This window comes from Platichthys flesus, chromosome 21 (assembly GCF_949316205.1).
Source record: "Platichthys flesus chromosome 21, fPlaFle2.1, whole genome shotgun sequence".
Classification (NCBI taxonomy): Eukaryota; Metazoa; Chordata; class Actinopteri; order Pleuronectiformes; family Pleuronectidae; genus Platichthys; species Platichthys flesus.
The window spans coordinates 2,428,205-2,450,993 of record NC_084965.1 but is presented as its reverse complement, the minus strand read 5'-3'; the positions used below and the strand labels follow the sequence as shown (position 1 = coordinate 2,450,993).

General features: G+C 44.3%; 1 protein-coding gene across 1 annotated transcript in view; it reads right to left on the bottom strand.

Moving 5' to 3' along the window:
* The window catches only part of LOC133933016 (cadherin-12-like), an 85,352-nt gene that overhangs the window by 10,894 nt on the left and 51,669 nt on the right, over positions 1-22,789 (bottom strand). The window contains exons 6-8 of the mRNA XM_062379969.1: positions 20,433-20,620; positions 7,963-8,216; positions 2,825-2,961 (exon numbers count right to left, since the gene is read on the bottom strand). Coding sequence (XP_062235953.1) covers positions 2,825-2,961; positions 7,963-8,216; positions 20,433-20,620 — 579 coding nt within the window. The remainder of the gene's footprint in view (positions 1-2,824; positions 2,962-7,962; positions 8,217-20,432; positions 20,621-22,789) is intronic.

The following is a 22,789-nucleotide window of genomic DNA, read 5'->3' as shown; positions in this document are numbered from 1 at the left end:
TTTACAGTGTTTCCTCACCGCAGGGGCACAGTGGGGAAATGTTATTTTTATGTGGGAAGCCCGAGTAAAGGTAAACTTTATGGATCCGATGTGGGAATAGGCTTTTCTCTGCAGCAGGGGGCTTTATGTGCACTTATTTGTGTGAGTGCACATGTGCGTGGGTGCGAAGGTTTGTGTGTAGTTGGCTGTTTGAATAGAATGCAGGGGAGGAGAGCCAGGGGGGGGGGGGGGGGATCTTTGGAGTCGTCTCAAGGGGATTGGAGACGCAGCTCAGTTAGTAACCTGTCTCTGACCTTGATGGAGCAGGCAATCTTCCCACAGAGGTAAAAAATGACACTGAGCATGGGATTTGCTGCTTTGCACAGACTGAACCACTAACACCGAAGCTTCGCCAGCGGAAAAACAGATATTTTCTGTCAGCGAGGTCCTGACGTCTTTGGCCCTTTAAAAAAAAAACTGCAGCCACTTGAAATCTTCCAAATTAATGGAATCTGTCAAAAAAAAGTCCTGCAAGCAGACATTCGTCATCTCCTCCTCTTCTCATCACTATCAACTGTTGCCTGACTCAAAGGGGATCATGGGTGATATGTGTCTCAGCCCACTAGATGGAGCAATGGCATCGTGGTTGTGTTCAGCTCTGGTGAGTTTGAGCGTCTCAGCCCAGGAACACATGCTCTGTTTATTTCACTAAAGCAGAATCCTGCATTGCTTACTCGAGCTGTCGGCCGTAACGTTCTCTAGCTTATACTGCTTTAATGCTGGATATACATTTTTTTTTGATTAAGATGATTTTTAATTAAAAACTCACTCCACTATAAAGTCTGCTGCAAAACAGAGATAGACAGATTCCTCCTGGAAGATAATCTGTTGAGAATACAGCTGCGGCCGCACTAAGTAAGAAATAAAAAACTCCCACAACGTAAATGTTAAGTGTGAAATTAAATTCAGTTGCTGCAAATAGATGTAAAGTGTGTTCCCTCATCGCCTCCTGCCAAGGTTATTATTGCATTAAATAGATCTTCCTCTTTCTTTGACTCCTAAAAAACTGCTGGTGGGTTTAAATGCCCCCAAAAAACGTGTGAGCGTTAATCTAGCCCCGGCTCTTATTTAACAAGCCTTCTGCTGTGCACCGTGTCCCAGGGGAGCAGCACACACTGCTCTCATTTTGCTGCATGACTGCGGTGTCTAGCGATGACCGCACAAATCTCCGAAGGCTTTGTGTCGGTGGAGAGCCTCCCACTCAGGTGTTGTGCTAATCAGGGCGGGGGGGGGCGCCGTCATTCAAGGGAGAATGTCATCAGACGTCTGGTATTGTTGAATGTTTCCTTCCTGGGTCTTTGTGACGGGGAATAAAAGGTGCGGGAGGATAAATGTTAAAACTGAAAAAAGCATCAAGGACAAACGGCATCTGCAGACACAGGTCAAATACTGAGGTCTGCAGTAATTTGTTGTGTATTGAAAACTGCTGCCAACTGAGGCTGCTCCAGACGACTGAGTGTGTGTATGTCTGTGTGTGTGTGTGTGTGTGTGTGTGTGTGTGAGTGTGTGTGTGTGTGTGTGTGCGTGACCTCTCTTCATTCAAACAATGCATTATTTGTACGGGCATCTTTGTTTTTTAGCATATATTGATGTTCTTCATGGTTCAAAACCCGAATAACAAGCAGCGACGATAACACAATGTATCACAGAGGAGCCGTAACAACAATCCAATACTCGGAACACAAACTTCTGCCAGATCTCACTCAAGGTCACAAACACATTTTGAACTGAGTAGTTGTGACTCAAACGCTGGAGTCGGTTTTATCTGGCCCAGTGCAACCATTACTTTTATTAAACACTGGTTATGGATGGGCGTTTTCTTTTCTGTCATGGGGGGGGGGATTGTCTCTAGACAAACATCAGTCCTTGGTGAGGAGAAGCAGAAAGGTTGGTGTAGAGGCTGACTTTGGGAAAAGAAAGGCGATAAGAATGCGGGGAGGCGGAGGTGTAGCCGAGCTTCCTGCGTCACGTATGATCGGCTGAACGTGCGATGCCCTTGTAAAACCATCTCCTCCTTCCTTTCAGTTTATGTCCCCCTCACATTCCATGACACTTGTACACACGAGGCACAGAAAGAAACAACACACACGCACACACACACACATTGAAAACAAAATTAGCATGTCACTGCCATGACCTTGAGGGGACGTGAGTAAAATCAGTTTCCAAGGCGACAATGACTGGAGTTTTAACGGGCTATATTTCACAGTCGATCCTAATGAATATACAGCGTGGGTAATTTTGATTGAGCACCCGCCTGCCTCTGGGATAATGACTTTGACGGTTCTTAGCAGATTTGATGACTTGATGACGATGGATTTGCTTATTTATCCGGAAATTTGCTCCACTTCCTTCATAAAAAGGTAATTAGCTTGATGGCATGTCTTAGAGCCACGGCTCCACATCAGCTCGCGACTCCATCGCGGCTGCATCTGCCGGCTGTAAAAGCTCTGAAAGGTTCCCGTCTTTACTGCAGTGTAAGTAAAAGTTGACTCTGGCAAAGGGGGGAGCTTCCATCCCAATGCCAATGTCATCAAACGTGTTGGAAAAAGGGCAGTTAAAAATGAAAACAGAGTTGGCGAGGGTGCTCGAGGAGAAAATGTCCTGAAGATACATTTCCTCCGGGGGAGTCATCATGGTTTATAGGCTCCTATAAACCTTTCCGGAAAAAATGGGATTGAGTATTGACTTGAGTAAAAGTGTGTTAAATCCTTCACACAGATTATGGCCGGGGACGGACACTGACACCTGCACGAATCCCGATCAATCCCGATGTCATACTCACTGAGTTTGGTGGCCACGATGGAGATGTTGTGCTGGGCGATGGTCTCTCTGTCCAGTAGCTCGTTGGTGGAAATCGTCCCTTCCACTGGGTCGATGTCAAAGTAGCTGTCCATGTCGCTCTTCCAGTCGATGGAATACCTGTGGGAAAAGAAACCCGTTTGTTTAATGTCATTCATATCCAACGTTAACCGGTGAATTTAACCACCGTGACCCCCCTCCCCCCTCCCTCCCTGGGCTCATGAATTAGATGTAATATAATGTTGGCACAGCCTTCATTACTCATTCTGAATGGTCATTTCTAGAAAAATGTGCTGAGGATCGCATATACATTCCAATCTCGTAATGGGCGACACGTACTTTGGTCGATGCTGAGCAAAGGCTTTTTCTTGGGAGCATAAATGAATTTTAGGCACTTTTTGAAACCATATCAATCTCTTTCAGACCCGACGCAGAACCAAAGGCTTGAGATGCTCGGCTCTGTGTCTGAGAACAGATGGTGAGACGTCCTCCTCTGTGAGACGCGTCTCTGGTCTTGTCCACAGTGGCTCTGAATGCAAACTGAGACACAGAAGAGATCTGAAACCAAACGGCGTGCAACTGACAGCGCCATTCATCACGCCATGCTATCTGAACTTAAAAGGCGATTTTTCATTAATAATTTTGTTGTCATCATCGGTGGCGCTCCCGGAGGAGACAATAATATGTTGTTGTCTTTTATGGATCTTCACAGGGACGGTCAGGGGTTGAGGGTTCGGTGCCTTGCTCCTGGACGGTACTTAATTTCTCATGGGCCTGAGGCTCGAGCCTTTCAAATCAAGAACAGACACCACTCTGCCATTTTTTGTTCTTTCACAGCGCGAAGCTGTTTGATCTTAAAAAGGCTGTTTCTGGTTAATATTTATCACGCTTGTTTTTGAACACTGTAGAATCTGGACTCGGGCGTCTGGAGGAAGATTCCTCTCGTTCGTTCAGATCCCACTTCAGGAGGAAATACTTTACCAGCTTCGTTCCGTCAAATTTTCTGTTTCAATTCAGATTTGTCCACGTCCGCTCTTTACCGCCGTGCAGCGTGCAGCCTTCAAGCCAACACGATCGTGTCCAAATAGTTTAGTGAGAATCTCTTTGATAAATAGTGCAGCCAAACTCCCCATCAAGAGTTCAAGAGATCAATGGCTTGCAATTCTACCTCAGGGCAAAACTCTCGCTTTTTTTTTTTGTGTTATTTGAGTCAAGCTGCTTCTGATGTATACGCTCACAGTCGGTGTGGCCCGGCCTCTTAACCACGATATTAAAGGCTGAGTCACAAACACTGTGTGGGTGAAGGTTTTTGAAATTTCCCTCTAACAAGACAACAAACCCCAGCGGCTCACTCTGCTCTCAAGCTAAATGTCAAAGTGTTTTTACATCTAGCAAATTATTCCACAAATGTCTGCATGTGTGTCTGTGTGTGGAATAAATATCTAACAAGCCAGTTATGCTGTCAGCTTCACACTCGATACCTTCAATTTAAATATTTCTAGTAAACTGCAGAAGTGGTGGACAAATCAACTCCACCTCATTTTGATAATTTATTGTTTTTGTTGTTTTTGTCGGCGCTGATCTCATCCAAAGAATCATTTCCTCTATAGCAAGTTCTCTTCAAAGTAAAAGCTCAGCGTTTGTTTTTTCTACTGAGCAGGACTACAAAGCTTTTATTTGGAAAAGTTTTAAGATTGTACCGTTTGTAAAACAGACCTGAAATACCTGAATGCAATGTTTGAAAATTATATAAACCACACAAAGTTCTGTTTCATTTTATAAAAACATTGCCTTCTGTGCAGATAAACCAGGTAGGATGAACACAACAAATTCTAACTTCACTCTGCACTCAGACAATAGAAAGCAACTCTGTATTGTACAAGTGTTTGAGGTCGACTCACTAATGACAAAGAGTAATTCTGCAGCAGCACAGGACAAGAGGACAGAACATTACAACCAGGTTTACAAAGGGACACTGCACTAGTTCAAGTTTCCATTAAAGAGACCAGTGCTCACCAGCAGCCGTGAGAAAGACGTCACACATCTATACACTCCGGACTAAAGGCTGCACACATGTTAATTAGTGTTATCTCCTGCTCTGGACTACATTGATGTTAATTCAGTCCAGCGACCGGAACGCACAATGCACGAGGTCATTTAAGAGAAAGAGACGACACATGTGAGTTTATTTGCCACAGTTATTGATTTTTTCAGTGTTTAAGGTTCTGCCTCGGATCCTTCACGGCCCCGGGACATTGGGGCTCTTCAGGGTTTTTTTCCTTCTTCGCGTGATTTGTGATATTACCGTTTTGTACAGAGGCCAAAAGTGCAGTGTTTAAAACTCATTCAGACTCGGGGAAGCTCTTTAGAAACGTCCAACAATGCAGTATTCATGATGCCCTTTTGTCTCCCCGGAGATAACTCCGGCACTATACCGCTAAATAGCAGAATCAGTAGAGTCTAAAGTCTAAAAGCATAATTCCCTATGCATGATGGGTCATTGGGTCTATTGTTCTGCAGTGAAGAATGCACGGCTGCTCTCTGAAGGCACACAAATGAACAATGTCAGCTGTGATATTGATGAATATTTAAAGTGCTGGAGACAAAGTGGGGATCCGCAGAGTGGAGGACTATAAGCTTTTTGTTATATATCTGCCTTTTTCCATTCTTTTGTTGTCTCCGGAATAAAATATTCATAATAAAACAACTGCGTGCAACAGGTATCTTTGCCATTTGCGTGGCGCTCTGGCGATACATCTTTAAGGAGCCATTAGCACAAAGCAATCTGCCCGAGCAACAGCAGCTAATAGATTTTAAAAACAAAAGGCTCCTCATTCATTTTTTAATGCACTTCCTTTGTCTTTTGGAAAGACAGTCTATTGTTATCTCAGGTTTTATGGCAGGATAGCATGCATGTGTGTGTGTTTGTGTGTATTTGTGAGGTTCACAGTAACACACAGAGATTGGAAATGACTCGGCCTCAGTATAAATCAGGTGTTGATCAAGGCGTATCAGATCAATAACATGAAGTAATGATGTTTGAATGTCTCACTGTATAAATACCAACTACAGACCGGGGATCAGCCAAGTGTGATAGGCTGTTGTTAAACATGTGTGTTATACATCAAGGCAGGAGATGTTGGGCAAGAGAAAACCCAAAGACCCCCCAGCCAAGCCGGGATTCAAACCGAGAACCTTCTTGTACCACTGCAACACTAGGCTGCCCAAGTTTATTTTCATGTGCAATATACAAATTAAGAAGTAGAGAAAGAGTGTTTCACTCAATGTTTACCTCCTTTGCTTCTGTGTGGCTACAAATTCACTGCTTCCACTTCTTATCAGCTCTCACGCTCTATTTAGATTGTATCTCTACCAAACGATATGGTTTCAATGAGAGAAAAAGGTTTGTGGTGTAAAATGGAGGATATCGGGAAAAAACAAAAGCATGGTAACAACTTTCTGTTCTTAATTTAGTCAATTTCAACAAGAAACTAGGAGAACAGAACTCCGACAAGATCGTGTTAGATCCATCTCACTTCTCTGCAAAGCTAAATGACTCCACAGCCCCTGAGCACGGTGCTGTGTAGTTCCTAATCTTAATAAGAAGAGGAACTAAAGAATAGTTAATTATCATCCCAATAAAAGACTGTGTATTCAAACACAATTTAGAAAATAAAACTTGAAAAGCTTCAAAGACTGAAGCCAAATGCAAGACAACCAATCATTTGATAAAATAATTAAAAGAAGGTGTCAAATTTAAGATAGGATTCAGAAATTGAGGGGACCGGAAGTTTTTAACTCTATAAAGTTGCTGTTTTAAGGACATCGCTGAAATAGTAAAAGTTACGTGAGTTCCCATCGCACCATATATAACACAGAGATGTCACATGGAAAGTGAACATAAGTTACATCAGCTGCAGCTAAAGTACAGTTTGAATGAATGTGAAATGCAGCTTTAATACAGTTTGTATCAGTCATTGTCAAACTCAAAGCCAGATAACATCTGCACTCTCATGCTGAGTGTCATTTTCACCGTGAATACATCAGGTGCAGTTATGTAAATACAGGTCCACTAATAACGTTGGTAATATTCTCTGATGCTCGACGTCACCAGCGGCTACTGACCTGCGAAGACATGACGCCAGCAGGATTCTACATGACAATGTCAAATGTTCTACATAGATTGATTAGTCCTCGAGCTGATGAGTAAAACTGGCAATACTCTCCAGATTAAAGCCACGATGACATTGATGAATGGAGACGGGAGACGTTGATGAATGGATTAGAGTTCTCGAACTTTCAATCACTGGTTTCATTATCGCAGTGCTTTGCTCTTAAGCTCTTTTGTCCTCGCGGGAGTAACGAGGAAGATTTGGTTGAACGGTAAAGCCTCTCGAGATGAAGATGTGCTCTCGGTTCCAGGCCCGCTTCATTCTCCAGAAGTTTTTATTAGCCACTGTGGATTATATCAAAATGATTTACATAACCCCAGCTTAAATGAACTTGGTTTGGACAACTTTGGATCTCACAGACCTGCAGTTTGTCTCTATGCTGATCCCCGTGAACTGGACAGGATTCAAGCAGCAACAAGCCCACAACACAGTCAGACATTAACAACCCACTTGGTTCCGCTGGTATAAAGCTTAAGCAGAAGATATACAACAAATAATTAAATGATTTTACTTAGATTTCTATGTTTGGCTCGTCTGTGAAAGTCCATAACGAGGACGGACTTGAAAAATCCACTGAAACTGCAGATGAATCTTTTAAGATTGAAAATGAATGAAATATGTTTTCCAGCCAAAAGACATGATTTTGATGTGTCTCTGCTTCTCATCAAGCTTTTTTTTCTAATTTCAACAGTTTTAAAACTTTAAAAGGAGATTTTGTTTTCTGCTGAACATAAACTATATGTTAAAAATCCAACGTTTGCTCCTATGGTTTAATAAAACCAACGTAACCTAAGCAATTTCACATTCAACAAAAAAAAGACTTAATAAGATGTAGAAAACCTGACAGAATGCCTTTACAACAGGTGTTTGTGTGTGTGTGTGTGTGTGTGTGTGTGTCTGTGTGTGTGTGTGTGCAGTGATTATTTCAGAGAGGAGAGTTTAACTTTACCTGACTGGACTGCTGCTGGCATCTAAGTCCTGTGCCGTCACCGCTCCGATGATGGTGCCTGCGGGTGTGTCCTCGTGCACATCCATCACATACGAAGGCTTATTGAACACCGGGGGCTCATCCACGTCCAAAACGTTAATCTTCACGGTTGCTGTGTCTTTGAAGGCCCCGAAGATCTGGAATCGTGGATCCAGATGAGCATTGGTGGCATCTACTTTAAAGGTGTACGCCTTCTTGCTTTCGTAGTCCAGGGGCTGCGGAGAAACAACAGACGGGAGGGTTGAGTTAGAGTTACAGTTAAAGTTTGTTTCACTCTGACAGTTTATTCCTCGAATCTAATCGTGTCACAGCCTAGAAACGTGTCAGCACCCCTCGTCCGTAAATTCACTTCCCTCTGAAGTGCTCGTCCTGTACCAGCGAAGAGCTCTCGAGGAAACACTGTAACTGAATAAGAGCATCAGTGTTGACAGCAGCTTGCCCTGGGTTCACTTCAGTTGCTCCAGCTTTTGCAGGGATGAGTAACTGCGATCAGATGTCAGCCGCGGCGTATCCGACACAATTCCAGGATTTGGGTGATTTCCTATGTTTACGTTCTTTGCACACAAAAAAACGCTTTCAGATCACATTGTTCACATCTGAGTGAAGAGCAGAAACAAAGAGGAGGAGAAGACACGTGGGAGAACAACCGCAAATGTGACATCACTACTGATGTTGTTGTGTAAATGGAGGTTAACAGCAGAGCGGGGCCTGTTGCACGAGAGACTCCCGGTAGGTCCTGACCAGGTTAATGTGGTAACCCCGACACAGTGAGGAAGTCAAGCCGGTGATTACGTGGTTCAGCAGAACCTCAGCTCCGTACAAGAGTTCTTCAGACAACAGCTCGGGGGGGGGGGGGTTGCGTACGCTCTACCCCTTCAAGCGCCTGACATATCAGCTCAGGGTCAATTAGTCAGAAAGCACGGGGAGGCATTGGCATCCTCTGCGTGTCGGGTGCTGAGGTATAAACATCCGACAGCAGTGACACCTGTGCTCGTGCTGCTGCCCGTCTCCTGCCCTCTCATGTGTGACCGAGCCCACTTGGCGAGCTCGCAGTCGGTCACGCTCCACTGGCCCCGGAGTCACATGAGAAACATTCCTTTCGGTGTATTTCAAATTGACTAACATGTTAGCGCTGGGGCGGCAATGCTATCTTTCTGCCCCAGGACTCGAGCTCGCCTGGCACGTTGTTCCAAAAAGACACAGAGTGAAAGCAGCTGGTGATAGAGCTGAGAAATGAGCTTGAGCAAAAGGAGACGGGGAATGTGAGATGAGAGAGAAAAAAGGCGTTTTTGTGCTGCAAGATAAATACGAGCAATCATCTGTCCAAATTAAATGCACATGAATTAGCGACGTAATTAGAGTCCAACTACTAGAAATGATCATAGACGCTGCAGTCAGGATTTCACAGGGACAGCAGATGCTTCTCAAGCCCTGTGTCTCTCATCCAGCGCCATCGGTTTCACAGTGTCTCCGCCGCAGCAGGTGTCCGTTAAAAGAAAAAAAGGGAAAGACGAGTGCTGTGTGAAGGCGAGCCAATCTGAAACCAATCACTGACCATCAACCGCCGTGATTGGTTTGATTACAGTGCGCCAGATGCAACTGGCCGAGCACGGCTCTGAGATCCTTCAACAGGAAACACACTCTGTCCTTTTCAATCTCTCCCATGAAGTGACGACGCAGAGAGAAGACTGAGGCTCTGGTTACAGACACTGACTCTAGTGTGGCTGCCAATCAAATTGATGATCCTTACATTAGAACCTAAACTCTTCCCGCCAAGCGACACCTACAAAGTGGCTGAAAAAACGCACGACAGTCATTATTTCAGGTTTTTTCCGAACTTCCTGCTGGTTCCTGTGAAGTACTGGAACTCGACATCAATAGAAGTCCAATATTGTTTGTGTCGCAAAGTTTTAGAGACTCCAACGAACGCATCAATCGTGCAATGAGGACCTTCTCGCTATTTGGAGTTTTCAAAACAGCTTTGGAAAGTGAGAAAGGTAAATAAATGCCTGAATAGCAGGCAGGCTTGTGCTGCAGGCTACATCACGCCATGCTCAGATTAGTACCTATAGACAGACGTGCATGGCTCAGCTGGAACACGCGCACAGGTGGAGAAGGAGGAGGGAAGGCGATGGCGGGGGGGCGGACAGCAGGAGGTGTACACCAAGCTTCATTAGCTATGAGTGTCACTGGGGATGAGGCGAGGCCCTGCTCTCCATCTCAACATGCTGCATCACCACAATTAGGAACAAGGCCCAAACTCTCACCCTCTGTAACTGGATAATTTCCATGTAGTCCTCGGCTTTCTGAAGACTTGAGGAGTGTACGGCTGTTTCCACACACGGCACAACACAGCTCTGACATAAATGCCCCTCAGCAAGAAAAGCAGGAATCCCGGAGTTCCAGCTGACAAATAATTATGTGCGAGAACAGCAAATGCCTTTATTTGAAATAATTGGGCTTGATAAATAATGTTGAGGTGCAGGCAGGTTCAGCAACATTAAAATTGATAAGTTTGAAAATAATTTTAGTTTTCACACAGCTAACTAATTTAAAATAATTGATCACATGCCCACAAAGCAAAAGGTATCATCTCTTTTTACCTAATTAGCTATGACATGAATATTAATTAATATAAAATAAGAGATGTGGTCAAAATCAAGACGTCGACTACACAATGATCTGTTTGCATTGCAAACAACAATGTTGTGATTCAGGTTGTTATTGAACTCAGTTTGACAAGAGAAAAAAGAAAATGCTGCAGATGGAAACTAATTTCCGACAAGAGTGAGATCGTAAAACAAAGAAACGTTTGATCCAAGTGATCTGTGGATTGGAAAAAGCTGCAGATGGGTCAATTTTCTTAACCACGCTTGTTATCTTAAGATAATTAATTTAACTGGTGGATATGTAATTGCCTCCACGAGGAGATAATGATATCTTTGTCTGCGTTTGTCTGTTTGTTTGCATTATTATATAAAAGCTTCTCAACCGGGGTAGGAAGTACTTTGGTGCTGATCGAGGATTTGTTTTTAATTTGAATTCCACTAAAGAAAACACCATGTTGACTTCTCAGTGTTGGTTCAAAACCATCAGCAAACCAAGGAAAGACTCTTCTTTCTTTAGCTCCTCCGATGTGGCCACCAGGGGGCCGGTCATGTGAAATGATCGTCCACACTTTGAGGGACTCCAGACCTTTGTCAGGTGAATTCCCACATGAATTCATCACTACACTGCCGCTCATTATAATATTTACCCAGCTCTTTTGATTTATTTATCCGGCCTCGTACAGGCTACAGTATTTCATCAGGACTGAAAGGATGTGTTAAACCGGTGATCATTAATTTACAGCAGAGAAAGGAGGTGACATCGCAGGAACAAATTGGAGCTCATTTTCCCAGCAGACGGAGGAGGGAGCGGCCGCCCTGACACCGGAGGAGCGCTGCGTGGACCCCCACATGATTAAGTGTCCTGCAAATCCCTCAGATTAATTCAAATACTCCGATTTGGGGCTGCAAAAAAAAACTAAACTGTGGCGTGCCTGGCTGCCTTTCCAATATGTCTGAGATGCAGGACGGCCCAAGAGGGTCTGGGCTATGTGTTGTTAAATAGGAATGAAATGAGGCCAGGAGGGGGTAATGAGAAACTCCCAGTTAATGAGAAGACGTGCTAATGTGTCAACACTTGACTTGAGGATCAAATCCGATCTCGGGGCCATAGGGGAAATTTCCTGGAAGGGAGAAACTGGTCATTCGTTCTCAGACTGCATGGATCATTTCTCTTTTCTCCCCAACGTCACTGAAGATGGCCTAGTTACACACACAGAACCATTCTCACCACGTATGCACACATATGTTCTCCTTAAACGCGTCTCCGACACATGTGCATTTTCCAAAGGCACGTTTGAAGTGTCTCATTACGCCTCCACTTGTCATGCACATTTTACAGGCTGCCGCGGACACAACAGGGAAGTGTATCAACTGTAGAATGTGTAAGGAGGACAGACCGAGTTCCTCTCATGTCAGTGCTGCTGCTCTTCAACATCACAACAGAACGCACTTGAAATTCTAGACATGGTGCAGCGCCCTTTGATATGTAAATGTGCACCTTCATTGCACTGCCAGTGATACTGAATGAAGGAACTTTTTTTTTTCCTGCCAATTGAACCTGTTATATTCCAAGGGAATTTGTTAATTTAGGACAGGGGGACGAATCAATGCATCATGGTCTCACAGGTACAGTTTTACACTTCACACGTCCGGGCGTGGCCTCGACTGTGGAACAGGGGAGGAGCTTGTTGAGGATTTATAGTGAGATATAATAAGAGCCAATCCATGGAATACGTGTCTCACTTGAAACCTCACAGTCCCTGCGTCACTGCCGTCTCTCTTCTCAGTCGAAAGTGTTTGTTGCATCTGTTTGTTTTTTTCAGCCTGGTGGTTATTTTGGGGGATTGGGGGGAAGCAGGCTGATATGCATATTTAATAAGTTCTCAGTGTGTTTGTGTTCACTTGAGTCGTACAACAGCAGAGTTCGATATTCCCTTCAAACCACTGACATGGGGAACGGACTCCTACCAACACCCGTGGGCCAATCTCGACTTTCCCCCCCCCAAGAATCGTTCTCTCAGCACAGCGAGTCATTAGCAGGCGGATTCCGTCTGTTTGTGCCGAGCGCAGGTATTACCTGAAGAGGCTGGTGATTAAAACGGGGGGGTTTGCAAAAACAACGCAAATGTTGTTTAATCTGAGATGCGCAGGGCGGCCTTAAATCCATTTAACCACAGTATTATATATTTGCAATACAACTTATGAATCATTAACACCCCCTCACACCATTTATCCCCTGAGAGCAAATCAAAGCTCAGCGAAAACATGCCTGGAATATATCGCACATTTCTAATTGCAGCCGCCTAAGCCCAACCTATTTCTCTCCGAGCAGAAGCTTCTGGACGTGTCTGGTCGCTTAATTCCGGGCGAGGGCGAAACCTCTTGATACCACATGACAGCAGCCATCATCCGGGAGCTGAAGATCTGCCTGTTGGGTTGCAGCAAAGCTCTAATAGTCCTAACAATGCCCCGATAAACTCAACTCATTATTTCTGGAATGCAAAGCTGCCACAGTGAGAGAATTTCTCTGAGATTCCGAGATAGGCAATTATAACTCGGTGGTGTGAGTCCGGACTAGTATCAGTGTTGTGTATGAGGGACTTCTTTATAAGGTCACTGGAGTCGTTGACTGACAGTTTGAGCCTCCGCCATGCAGAAGGGGGATAAAGACCTTTGGCAGCCGAACTGACCACGGAGCACAATGAGCTTATCATGAGAAGAGAAAAGCTTACATGCCCCGGAGAGTCATTTGATGTCCCTCTTAATACCGGGGGGGGTTCTAAGACTGTGCAGACGAGACGCTCGCTTTATTGTGCTGCCATCAGTCACATCGGTTTGTGTCCTTGGCTGCCTCCGAGCATCTCCATCACGCCAGTGCTCACCACAGTGGAATGCCATCGGGGGGGCCTGGCCAGCAGCCCTGGCCACTCTGCAGCGGCGTGGGGCGACTCGGAGAGACTCACACTGCCACTCGTAATAGGACAGAGTTCACCGAGGGATGAGCCCCGAGACACCGGTTTAATCTATTACACCCTCGCCTCCTCGGGCCACCAGGGGGGAAGTCACTTCATCGGCTCCATGCACCACCTCCTCTTTTCACTCTCTCTCTCTTTTTGTACTCTTTGCACTCCTTCTCCCACACATGCACATCCCCGCTCGGGTTGCTTGGTGACGTGTTATTCATCTGCGCCGGGCACCTGGAGCTCCTGCTGTTCCGAGGTATTGTTCCTGTCTCCCCTCTCCTCGTTTGACTCCTTTTCACACCGAGGCCTAAAATAACTAATTTTGCCTCCCACTGGAACGTTCAGCTTGATAATCAATAGATTAGTTTCAACTCCCGTCTGTGAGCAAGAACTCGAGAGTCGCTATCATGCCGCTGGATGAGCTCCGAGATATAAGGGCTATCAGGTTTAAGATGTAATATCCTGCAATTACCCCGTGGCAATACGGAGATTACATATGAGTTCCAGAGACTTTCTCAAGGTAGGGACGTCTGGAGATCTCACAATGGCTCATGTATCAACACAACAGCCCTTTGTGTTCTTTAGTATTCAGCCAACATGCCTCAGTTTCCTGGCCTTCAGTCAAGTTCGAGGTCCGTTCATCACATTTGTCATTTGGCCATTACTTCTTTTTTGTACTTCATGGTAGTATCTCATCAGGACTGAAAAGCCCGTAACAGCCTCCATTCTCTGAAATGAGTTACTGCTCAAACAGCCCAGTAATGACATTTCTGATAGAGAAATTAAACGGCAGTCACTGTCTGGTTTTAGTGAAATTAAGTCCTTAATTGATGACAGGAAGGATGAAAAGCTTTCTCTCCTCGACACTGCCAATGGCTGTGACTTTGAGGCAGGGATGGAGGGGGGGGGGGGGGGGGGATTCTGAGGCAATCCAGACAATTAGTTGCATTTATTTTCCATGCAAAATGTTTATCAGTTTGTCACTCTGTTGGTGACGAGCTCTTTTCTTAAATGTCACCTAGCGCCGTGGCATTAATCACCTGCTGTGCTGCTCCTGGAAAGTGGAAGAAATGTCACCTTATGCAAGACGGAGGATGAATCACTGGACGGTTATTTTAGACCCTTGCCTCATGTTAATATCAGTTTCCAGTGGTAAACCAGTTACCTGCCTCGAAAAACATCGACCTGGTCATGAGTCAGATATTCAACGACAGAATATGTTTTTGTTTTCTTAGATTTGCTCCTTTAATCTGTTCTGAGTCCTTCAAACATCAATTCATTTGAAATACACAGTTTAAACAATGTGAATGTGGGTAACACCTCAACAACCAACATAAATACCATATCATGTATAATGTATAAACTCATATTTTGTGTACGTGGACTGACAACACAACAGCATGTCTTTCGTTTTGGTTAATGAGATCCCAGTTGGTCTTATGTGCTGTTACACCCCTACAACATATGTTCAGGTGTAAAGACCATTGTGTAAAAGTGGATGTACAGATCTAGAGTCAGTTACTTCCTCCAATCAACATCGAGTATGCGACTCCATAGCAACCGCTGTGATCACAGTGGTACTGTAACGCCTTAGCAACAAAGATGGAAATAACCTCATGACACCTTTTTACAGTTGACGCCTTCTTTTCGAACATTTTAGGTGTAAATCAAATTCAAATTTCTTTAATTGCATTCCAGCTGCTTAACTCATCATTTATTTTTTCCTATTATCTATTTAATTTGTATAGAAATGTTCTTTTGTTTTGTTGTTTGTGGCTTTGCATTTTGCCTGTTGTGTAGAAGCTATAGCCTTGTTGTTGAAATGTGCTGTATGAATAAAGTACTAATACTCAAGCAATTAAAACTTTTCCTTCAAATTAAATATACAGATGACGATCTGTACGTGTCAGTTTGTAGAATACAAGTCACTCACACGCCTCTACATTGTTATTTGAATGCCTGTCACACTGTGGGCCGACGGTTCTGGAAGCAGAGCCAGAGGTCTGCAGCAAACGCTCTTTATTTAATGCACTGTGTGCCCCGGGTGCATCGTAAAGTGGGGGAGTGAGAGATAGTCATGTTTTCAAATGGGATTCCCTGAATGTGAGCCAGGCAGCGTTATGCCTTACATGCTGTCATCAAACAATGCTCCTCATTCAGGCTCGGGAGGAGCAAGTTTCAATTACGCATATCTTCCATCTTTGACTCTCCCCAGAGGAGGTAAGTAAACATGCAAAGGGACAAACAGCATTTAATACAACAAACAATTTCCTTCAACACAACCCAAGGTTATCATTCCGGGCCCCCTCAAGGTGTGGGAGTTCTCTCGCTCGCCCCGCACAGCATGTATGGCGCCGTTTGAATCCAGCCGTGTGCGTCCACGTGCTCTTTCATGTACAGTATGTCGCTCTGTGTGTGCACTTTTGTCTGCACCATTTCCCCGGGAATTCATCGGTGGATTTACCTATTGTCTTGAATAATCTTGTGTTTTGCAGATGGGATGTGCAAACACCCTCCATGCCTCTGTGCCTCTCCTCTCTCCCCCCCGTGTCGGCAGACTGGGAAACAGATGATCATCCTTTGAACCCATTACTCAGCCTGATCCTCTTATCATAACCAACCTTCCTGAGTCTCCAATTTGGGGTCTGCCAAATTCTGCTCTGTGCACAATGTGGCTTTCGTCTCTTTCCTCCTGTGTGTTGTTCGTTTCTATCAACGCATGTGTGCGCGAGGGAGGCAAGTCAAAAGAGACAGAAACAGACGCAGAGTGAGGGAAAGAGAAAGAGAGGGGGAGAGCGGCGGAGAGAAAGACTGTCTGCACACATTTGCACACATGTCTCTGGGGATATTCTACCAATCTGAAATAAGACAAGTCTGTGGGCGGGTCAGTATTCTGGGAACACTCATCTCCAGCTCCCGACTCCACGCACCTTCACCAGGCACGCCGCGTTCTTTCTCTCTCCTCTCGTTCTCTCACAGCCGCCCGTGTCCTGCCAAACATCCCGAGCTCACATGTGTAGGATCACATGTTGTTTGGTAAGTCACACCGCGGGAGGGAGGGGGGGCTTGGTCAGTTAAAGTGGCTTACAACGTCCCTCGCTAAGAATGGCTTTGTGCAGCCATGTTCCACTGAGGGGTGGGGGGGATATATCACACTGCCTCATTGTCGTTATGGCAGCGCATCAAACACTGGAAGTAAAACAATTAGAGGAGCGATGCATCCTGGCCATCCATCCAGGGTATACATGACACCAACAAATAACTGCATTCATTTACATCATAATTGCTTTCTGTCTCGTTCTGTTATTCCATTAGTGCCAACTGAGAAGGTCGCTATACGGTGATGTATGGCGATGACTATAAGCACCATTCATAAATTCAGGACGTGCCTTGTGTATACATGCACACATGCGTGATTTACACACAGAGGTGTTTGTAGGAGAGAACTGAGGGAGGTCTGACGCTGAGCCGGGAATCAATTACCCACTCAGCTACATATTTTTTTTTGGGGGGGGTGATCAAAGACTCACACACCTTTTTGTGCGCCTGTGTGCTGGGGCATTTTCTAAAAATGTATCAGTTAACAAATACCTGAGTCTGATAGATCAGAAAAACAAACGCTGATTTGCATTCTCCCTCATCACCAACACACAAAAAAAGAAAACACACTTGAGGTACTTGGATCAGAAGGAACCTGAAAGGCACAAAACCACACAGAGGAAGTTGCAGGTTTTTCTGTAGCATATTACTTTTGCAATCATATGAAATGATGGTGTCTGTCTGATAGGACACAAGTAACAAAAACACATTTATTAGCCACTGCTTGAAATTTCTTTTTTTTAATTTGTATGTAAAAGGTCAAATTTAAATTTTTAATCTTTCAAAAGCGAATTTGTGTGAACAGCCTAAAAAGTATTTCCGTTTATGATAAATGAGGATTATGATTAAACAAATCAAAAAGAGATATGACTTTTAGTTATTGGTGAATATGAATGTTTCTTTTCCCAAACTTTCTGCTGGTGTCAGGGTAAAGCAGAGTGAGTCGTTCATAAAGTGGCACATCAGTTCCCTTTTGTTGGAAACGATCTGAAGATGTAATTTGTAGCTAAACCTCAAACGGTATTTTGTGAAAATAAGCAGAACTCTCTCCAGGAGAGTGAATCGATGCATTACAGGACATCACTCCCCAAACAGCTTCACATCCTGACGTTTGTATTTTTCTCCTTCGTCACACCGACGTTCTGAGATTGTCCCGTTATGCAAACGTAGCATTGCTCTGCACTTCTTTTCTGTCCCTCCATTGAACCTAAATAGCACTGACAATAAATGGCATTTAAACTCACCACAGGGGTCTACTGCATCGTTCCAAAGAGAAGTGCACTGTAGAGAATGAAGGAATCAATGTGCGAGGGCTTGTGTGAGGTAAGCCGTCTGAGAATATGGCACAAAGGCCGACTGAGAGGTTCGATTTCCGCATGTTTCGCTTGTATGAGCCGAGGACCCAAGGAGCTGTTCAGGTGCACTTGGGCAGTTCGGTTTCAAGACACTGAGGAAACGGCTTTGAGATGTAACAGCTTTTAAAACAGCCAAGATGCATCTGGCATTCAGATTAATTACACCAGATGAAACAGAAGGAGCCGGTGTGAGGATGTTTTTTATAAATACAAATTATTTAATCTATGCTCTTTTATTCTGTAGAAAGCAGGTTTGAGTTTTTGAGAGAATAAAACCTCCTGAAACCTTGAGGAGAACACACAGAGACTCTTTCGTTCTCTGCCCATGCAGCACTCATAAATGCACATTACCCACCCACTGTCATTGAGCTGAGAGCGTTGTGTGTCTAAAGAGACATAATATCCCACTCCTGCGTTGCACAGTCGAGCTTGTGGGTAGAACAATGATATTATTCCTATTTAGTGTGTCTGTGGCCATGATGGAGCTTCAAAGTCTTTAACTGTGTCACAACAGAGCCGGCAATGTACACAACTGAAGGAATTCCTTTTAATGGGGATATTTTTTCATTATATAAACCAATAAATCATGAATACTCCATAGAAGACGACTGTCTGGGTTATTCATGTAGCAGTTCTGAAGCTTCAAAGTCCTCTTATCCGAAGTGGTGCGGTTATTATTGGCATTATTCAGATAAAACCTCCACTATTTGAGATGAAATGAAATATCTTCGGCCATTAATTCATTCCTAAGGTCCTGAGGACATTAAGGTCATGGTATTATTTAATGAACTGGATTTTTGGAACAGAGCTTTATAATTTTTTAATATATAGGCTAAAGTTAATAATTGATTTTATAAAAAATCGTATTATAGCCAAGCTATTTAGTAGATTAGTCCTCGCTGCAGTGACTGGGCCGCTCCATTCCGCCGTCTAATTTTAGTCGGTGGCTGTAACGTCCTTTTTCTTCACCTCTAGCCGTCGCGGGTCCCCCCCCCCCCACCCTTTGAAAATGAGATGAAAGATCTCAAGGGGATTAACCGAGCAGTAATACATTTCTCCCTGACATCAACGATGCTTTCGTGCCACTTGCCACTTTGTGAAGTGATATCATGCCTCTACAGATGCTGTGTGTGGTTGAAAAGTTGGTATTAAATGAGACACTTTCTTTTGCTCCGTGCTTCAAAGAAAGTACAACCGCAGACCAGGACCTCTTGCTGTGGGTCACTCCGCACTGGATGTATTAATCCACGCCGTGGAAAGGGAACATGTGGCATGGTAAATGAGCCCTGAGACGCTGAGTGAGCGCTTCATGTAGCACAGTCGCTCACAGAGAGTGATGCCTTTGCTCTGAACTGTGCTTTAAGGTACTTTCGGCCAAGGAGACAAATAGTTGGAGCGCAACATCACACAACTGAGGGATCATACGCTCAGTCCTCCGATCGAAGTCTCCTGCTGAGACACTTTCCGCACTGTTATTATAATTTAGTTTAGCTATATAAATATAATCTCTTACTATCTATATGTAAATTGAACAATGTGCCTGTTACTAAAATACACAGCAAAGGAACTGTTCCACGGGGGCCCAGTGGCACCAGTGAAGTAGTAACACTGTGCAGTTTCTAGGTATTAATATAACACATGGGATGACAAACCTGTGGGATGAAGGGGGGGCAGGAGCGCAGCAACACCCACAACCCCCCCAGGTGCAGAACACCAGCCTCCTCCAAGCTGCTGAGGTAGGCTGTGTATGCATGTAAAGTTATATATATATAGTTATGTGTGTATGTGTGAGTGTGTGTGTCTGTGTGTGTGTATGTGTGTGTGTTTGTCTGTGTGTGCCTATTGTTGCAATACTTTTACTTCTGTCACCAGCTGTAATTATTCTTCATTCTTCAATTGTCTTTGTTCTCAGGGATTATCCTGTGATACGCCTTATTGTATTTTTAATTACATTTTTCATATTGTCAGATTTGATAACATGATGGTAGGAAGTCTCGACCTCAATATGTAAGGTACCTTGAGATAATGTATTTTATGATTTGCGGGATATTAATACAATTTAATTGAAATGAGAATATTAAGATCTGATGGGATTTAGGTTTTTCTTCTATAACCTAATACCATCTTTTTAACCATTCCATACCATGTGTCACACTTACAGCACATTTACACATTAAGAGCCTTCCACCCTCCCCATATATTGGTATGGGTTCATTGACAGCAGCTTAACATTGAATGGGAGGAAACAAGAGGAAGGAATGGAGATTTTGTGAAAAAGTAGAAATGGAAACGTTGAACAGATGAATTATTGCACTGCCGAGCTCTACATGAAATTGATCTTATTATAGATTTTTCCCGGCTTTAATTAACAACTTGCTGACTTCTCTTTATTTCCGACTCCATACCTTTTTGAGAATGATGATCCCCTCCTGGTTATGGCTGTTGGTGGTGATGTCGAACATGGCGCCTCCATCACCCGGCACGATGGTGTACTCCACCTCGGCATTCCTCCCGACGTCCAGGTCGTGGGCCTTGATTCTTCCCACGGCCGACCCAAGCGCGGACGACTCGGGAACTCTCAGGTGAAAGAAACCTGTGAACGTTACACAAACAGAACATCAGACCGGAAGTCTTTCATTATCATCTCTCCACATCGCAGGGAAGCACAGAGCTCCTCACATCCTCTGTCTTTTATGTAGTCTCTCTCCCACCAGAGGAACTGTTATCCTCCCACGGGCCAGCAGCGGATACGCTCACTGTCTGAAGTCAGGCCTGTAGCTATAGGCACGACATTATTCAATTTTTATGTGTCTGGACATCAAGGCTGCTCAGCTCCTCATAATTGGCTGGTTCAACCTGTAACATCAACAAGCACATGGGGCCCCTGGGGCTCCGATATCCCCGATAACCGAAATCACTGCTGAGGACCGAGGGGAGGGAAATTCTCCAAACCAACACACACTGGGCGGCTTGATTATCACTTACACCTGACAATGGACAGGTTTTAATCTTCTTCCCTCTCTGCGACGGCCAGCTGTTCAAACAATGACGTGCGCCTCTGCCAGAGACATCACAACATCTGGCAGCTCTATGGATTCATAGAGCGGCTGTGGGCAGCAGCATACGACTCTACCTGCAGGACTCTAAATGCTTTTGGACAAGACTCGACACAGCGAATCAGTGAGACTTTACTTTTCAACTTTAGTGTAAGTGGTGCGATGTCAGAGATCACACCGCAGTGACTTGAATATCAGTTATGATTACATGAGAGAGACTTCCAGAGTCTTTAAAGAGGGTCCTGGAGAAAAGGAATGGGCTGGTCTCTATTAATCTTTTCTCTTCTTCACACACAAAGGTGAGTTGGAGAAGGTTGAATAAAAAATATGATGACAAAAATCCAGAGTGTCAGACATTTGGGAATAGACGATTGAAGAAAGACAAGAGAGAGAGGATATTTGTATGTTTCTCAGCCGAGGACTCAGCTATAGACACTGAATCAAAAACTAAATCCTCTTCTTACGGTCTCTGTCCAAATTGTCTTAATCCTTCATACAATAAAAATTGTCACACATCGTAACACTGAGTTTGACGCATTTTGTTTTTAAAATTTGCAGTAGGAGATAATATGGAGTTGAGCCGTGAGGATGATTTTGTTTGTCCTCTAACTCTCACAAAGAAATAGTAAACATGCGTTTCATCCGATCCTGAGCAGCTGTGAGGAACAAGTAGAAGTTCTTCTTCTGATTGAGGAGCTGCAAAATCATCCCGATCACTTCCGAGTCTATTCCAGCACGTCAGTGGTCCAGTCTGATTCCCTACCAGCACATTAAAAAGGGGAAAACCAGTATATGTGATCCAGTTGATCCTGAATAGAATAAACAACAAGCGACAAAACGCAGCAAATCAAACCTGTTCCTAAAAGGTGATGAATGAAATGTTTGACTCTGGAAAGAACTTTTACATTTAAAAAAAAAATGTTGTATCAAATATTGTTTAAACTCAAAACACTATACACAAGGTTGTGTTTCACCACAGAGACTGGTATGTCATGCTCCACGCTCTGGGATATTTCTATTGCCCAATTGGATGGTGAAAGAGAAACAGGAAATGGGGAGAAAGAGAGAGGATGGTCGGACCAGCGACCTGCTGCTCCAGCCGGGGGGGGGGGGGGGCCCGTGTCATGAACTGTTTATGTAATTGCGCTCCTCATTCGCCATTCTACCATTTTTCTGTGGATCTTAGGCTTTTCCTCTGTGTTGATCCTGGGATTTACAGAGGGGAGCCGAGGCATATGGATGAATTTGGGTGCTATAATTTCAATAAATAATCAAGTACATTCAAGGACATGCAGTCATTTTTAAAAAGTCCTTTAAGGTTCATGTCCTTGTAACTTTTCTTTTCAGCAGCTCCGGTGCCAAAGTGGAAGAAAGTGCACACACAGCTGCCTCGGTGGCATCAGTCAGTCAGTCGGTAGGTAAACAAGCTTCTCGGATAATCAGGCAAAGGCAGATTAAGGCACAACACACCACCATTACTCATGACCTCTGGTGCCATCACGGACGTTTAAGAGAGACTGTTCTCAAATGCATAATCTATAACAACGACGGAGGACAAGAGAGATGTGTGCGGTGGTTTCCTGCAACTATGAAATATGTAAACGGAAACATCGGAGGGGGGTCTGCAGACAGAGGAGAGGACAAAGAGAGGCTTTGGGACAGGGCAGAGGAGCCAGCTCACTTGGCCCAGACCTCTGTGCTGTGAC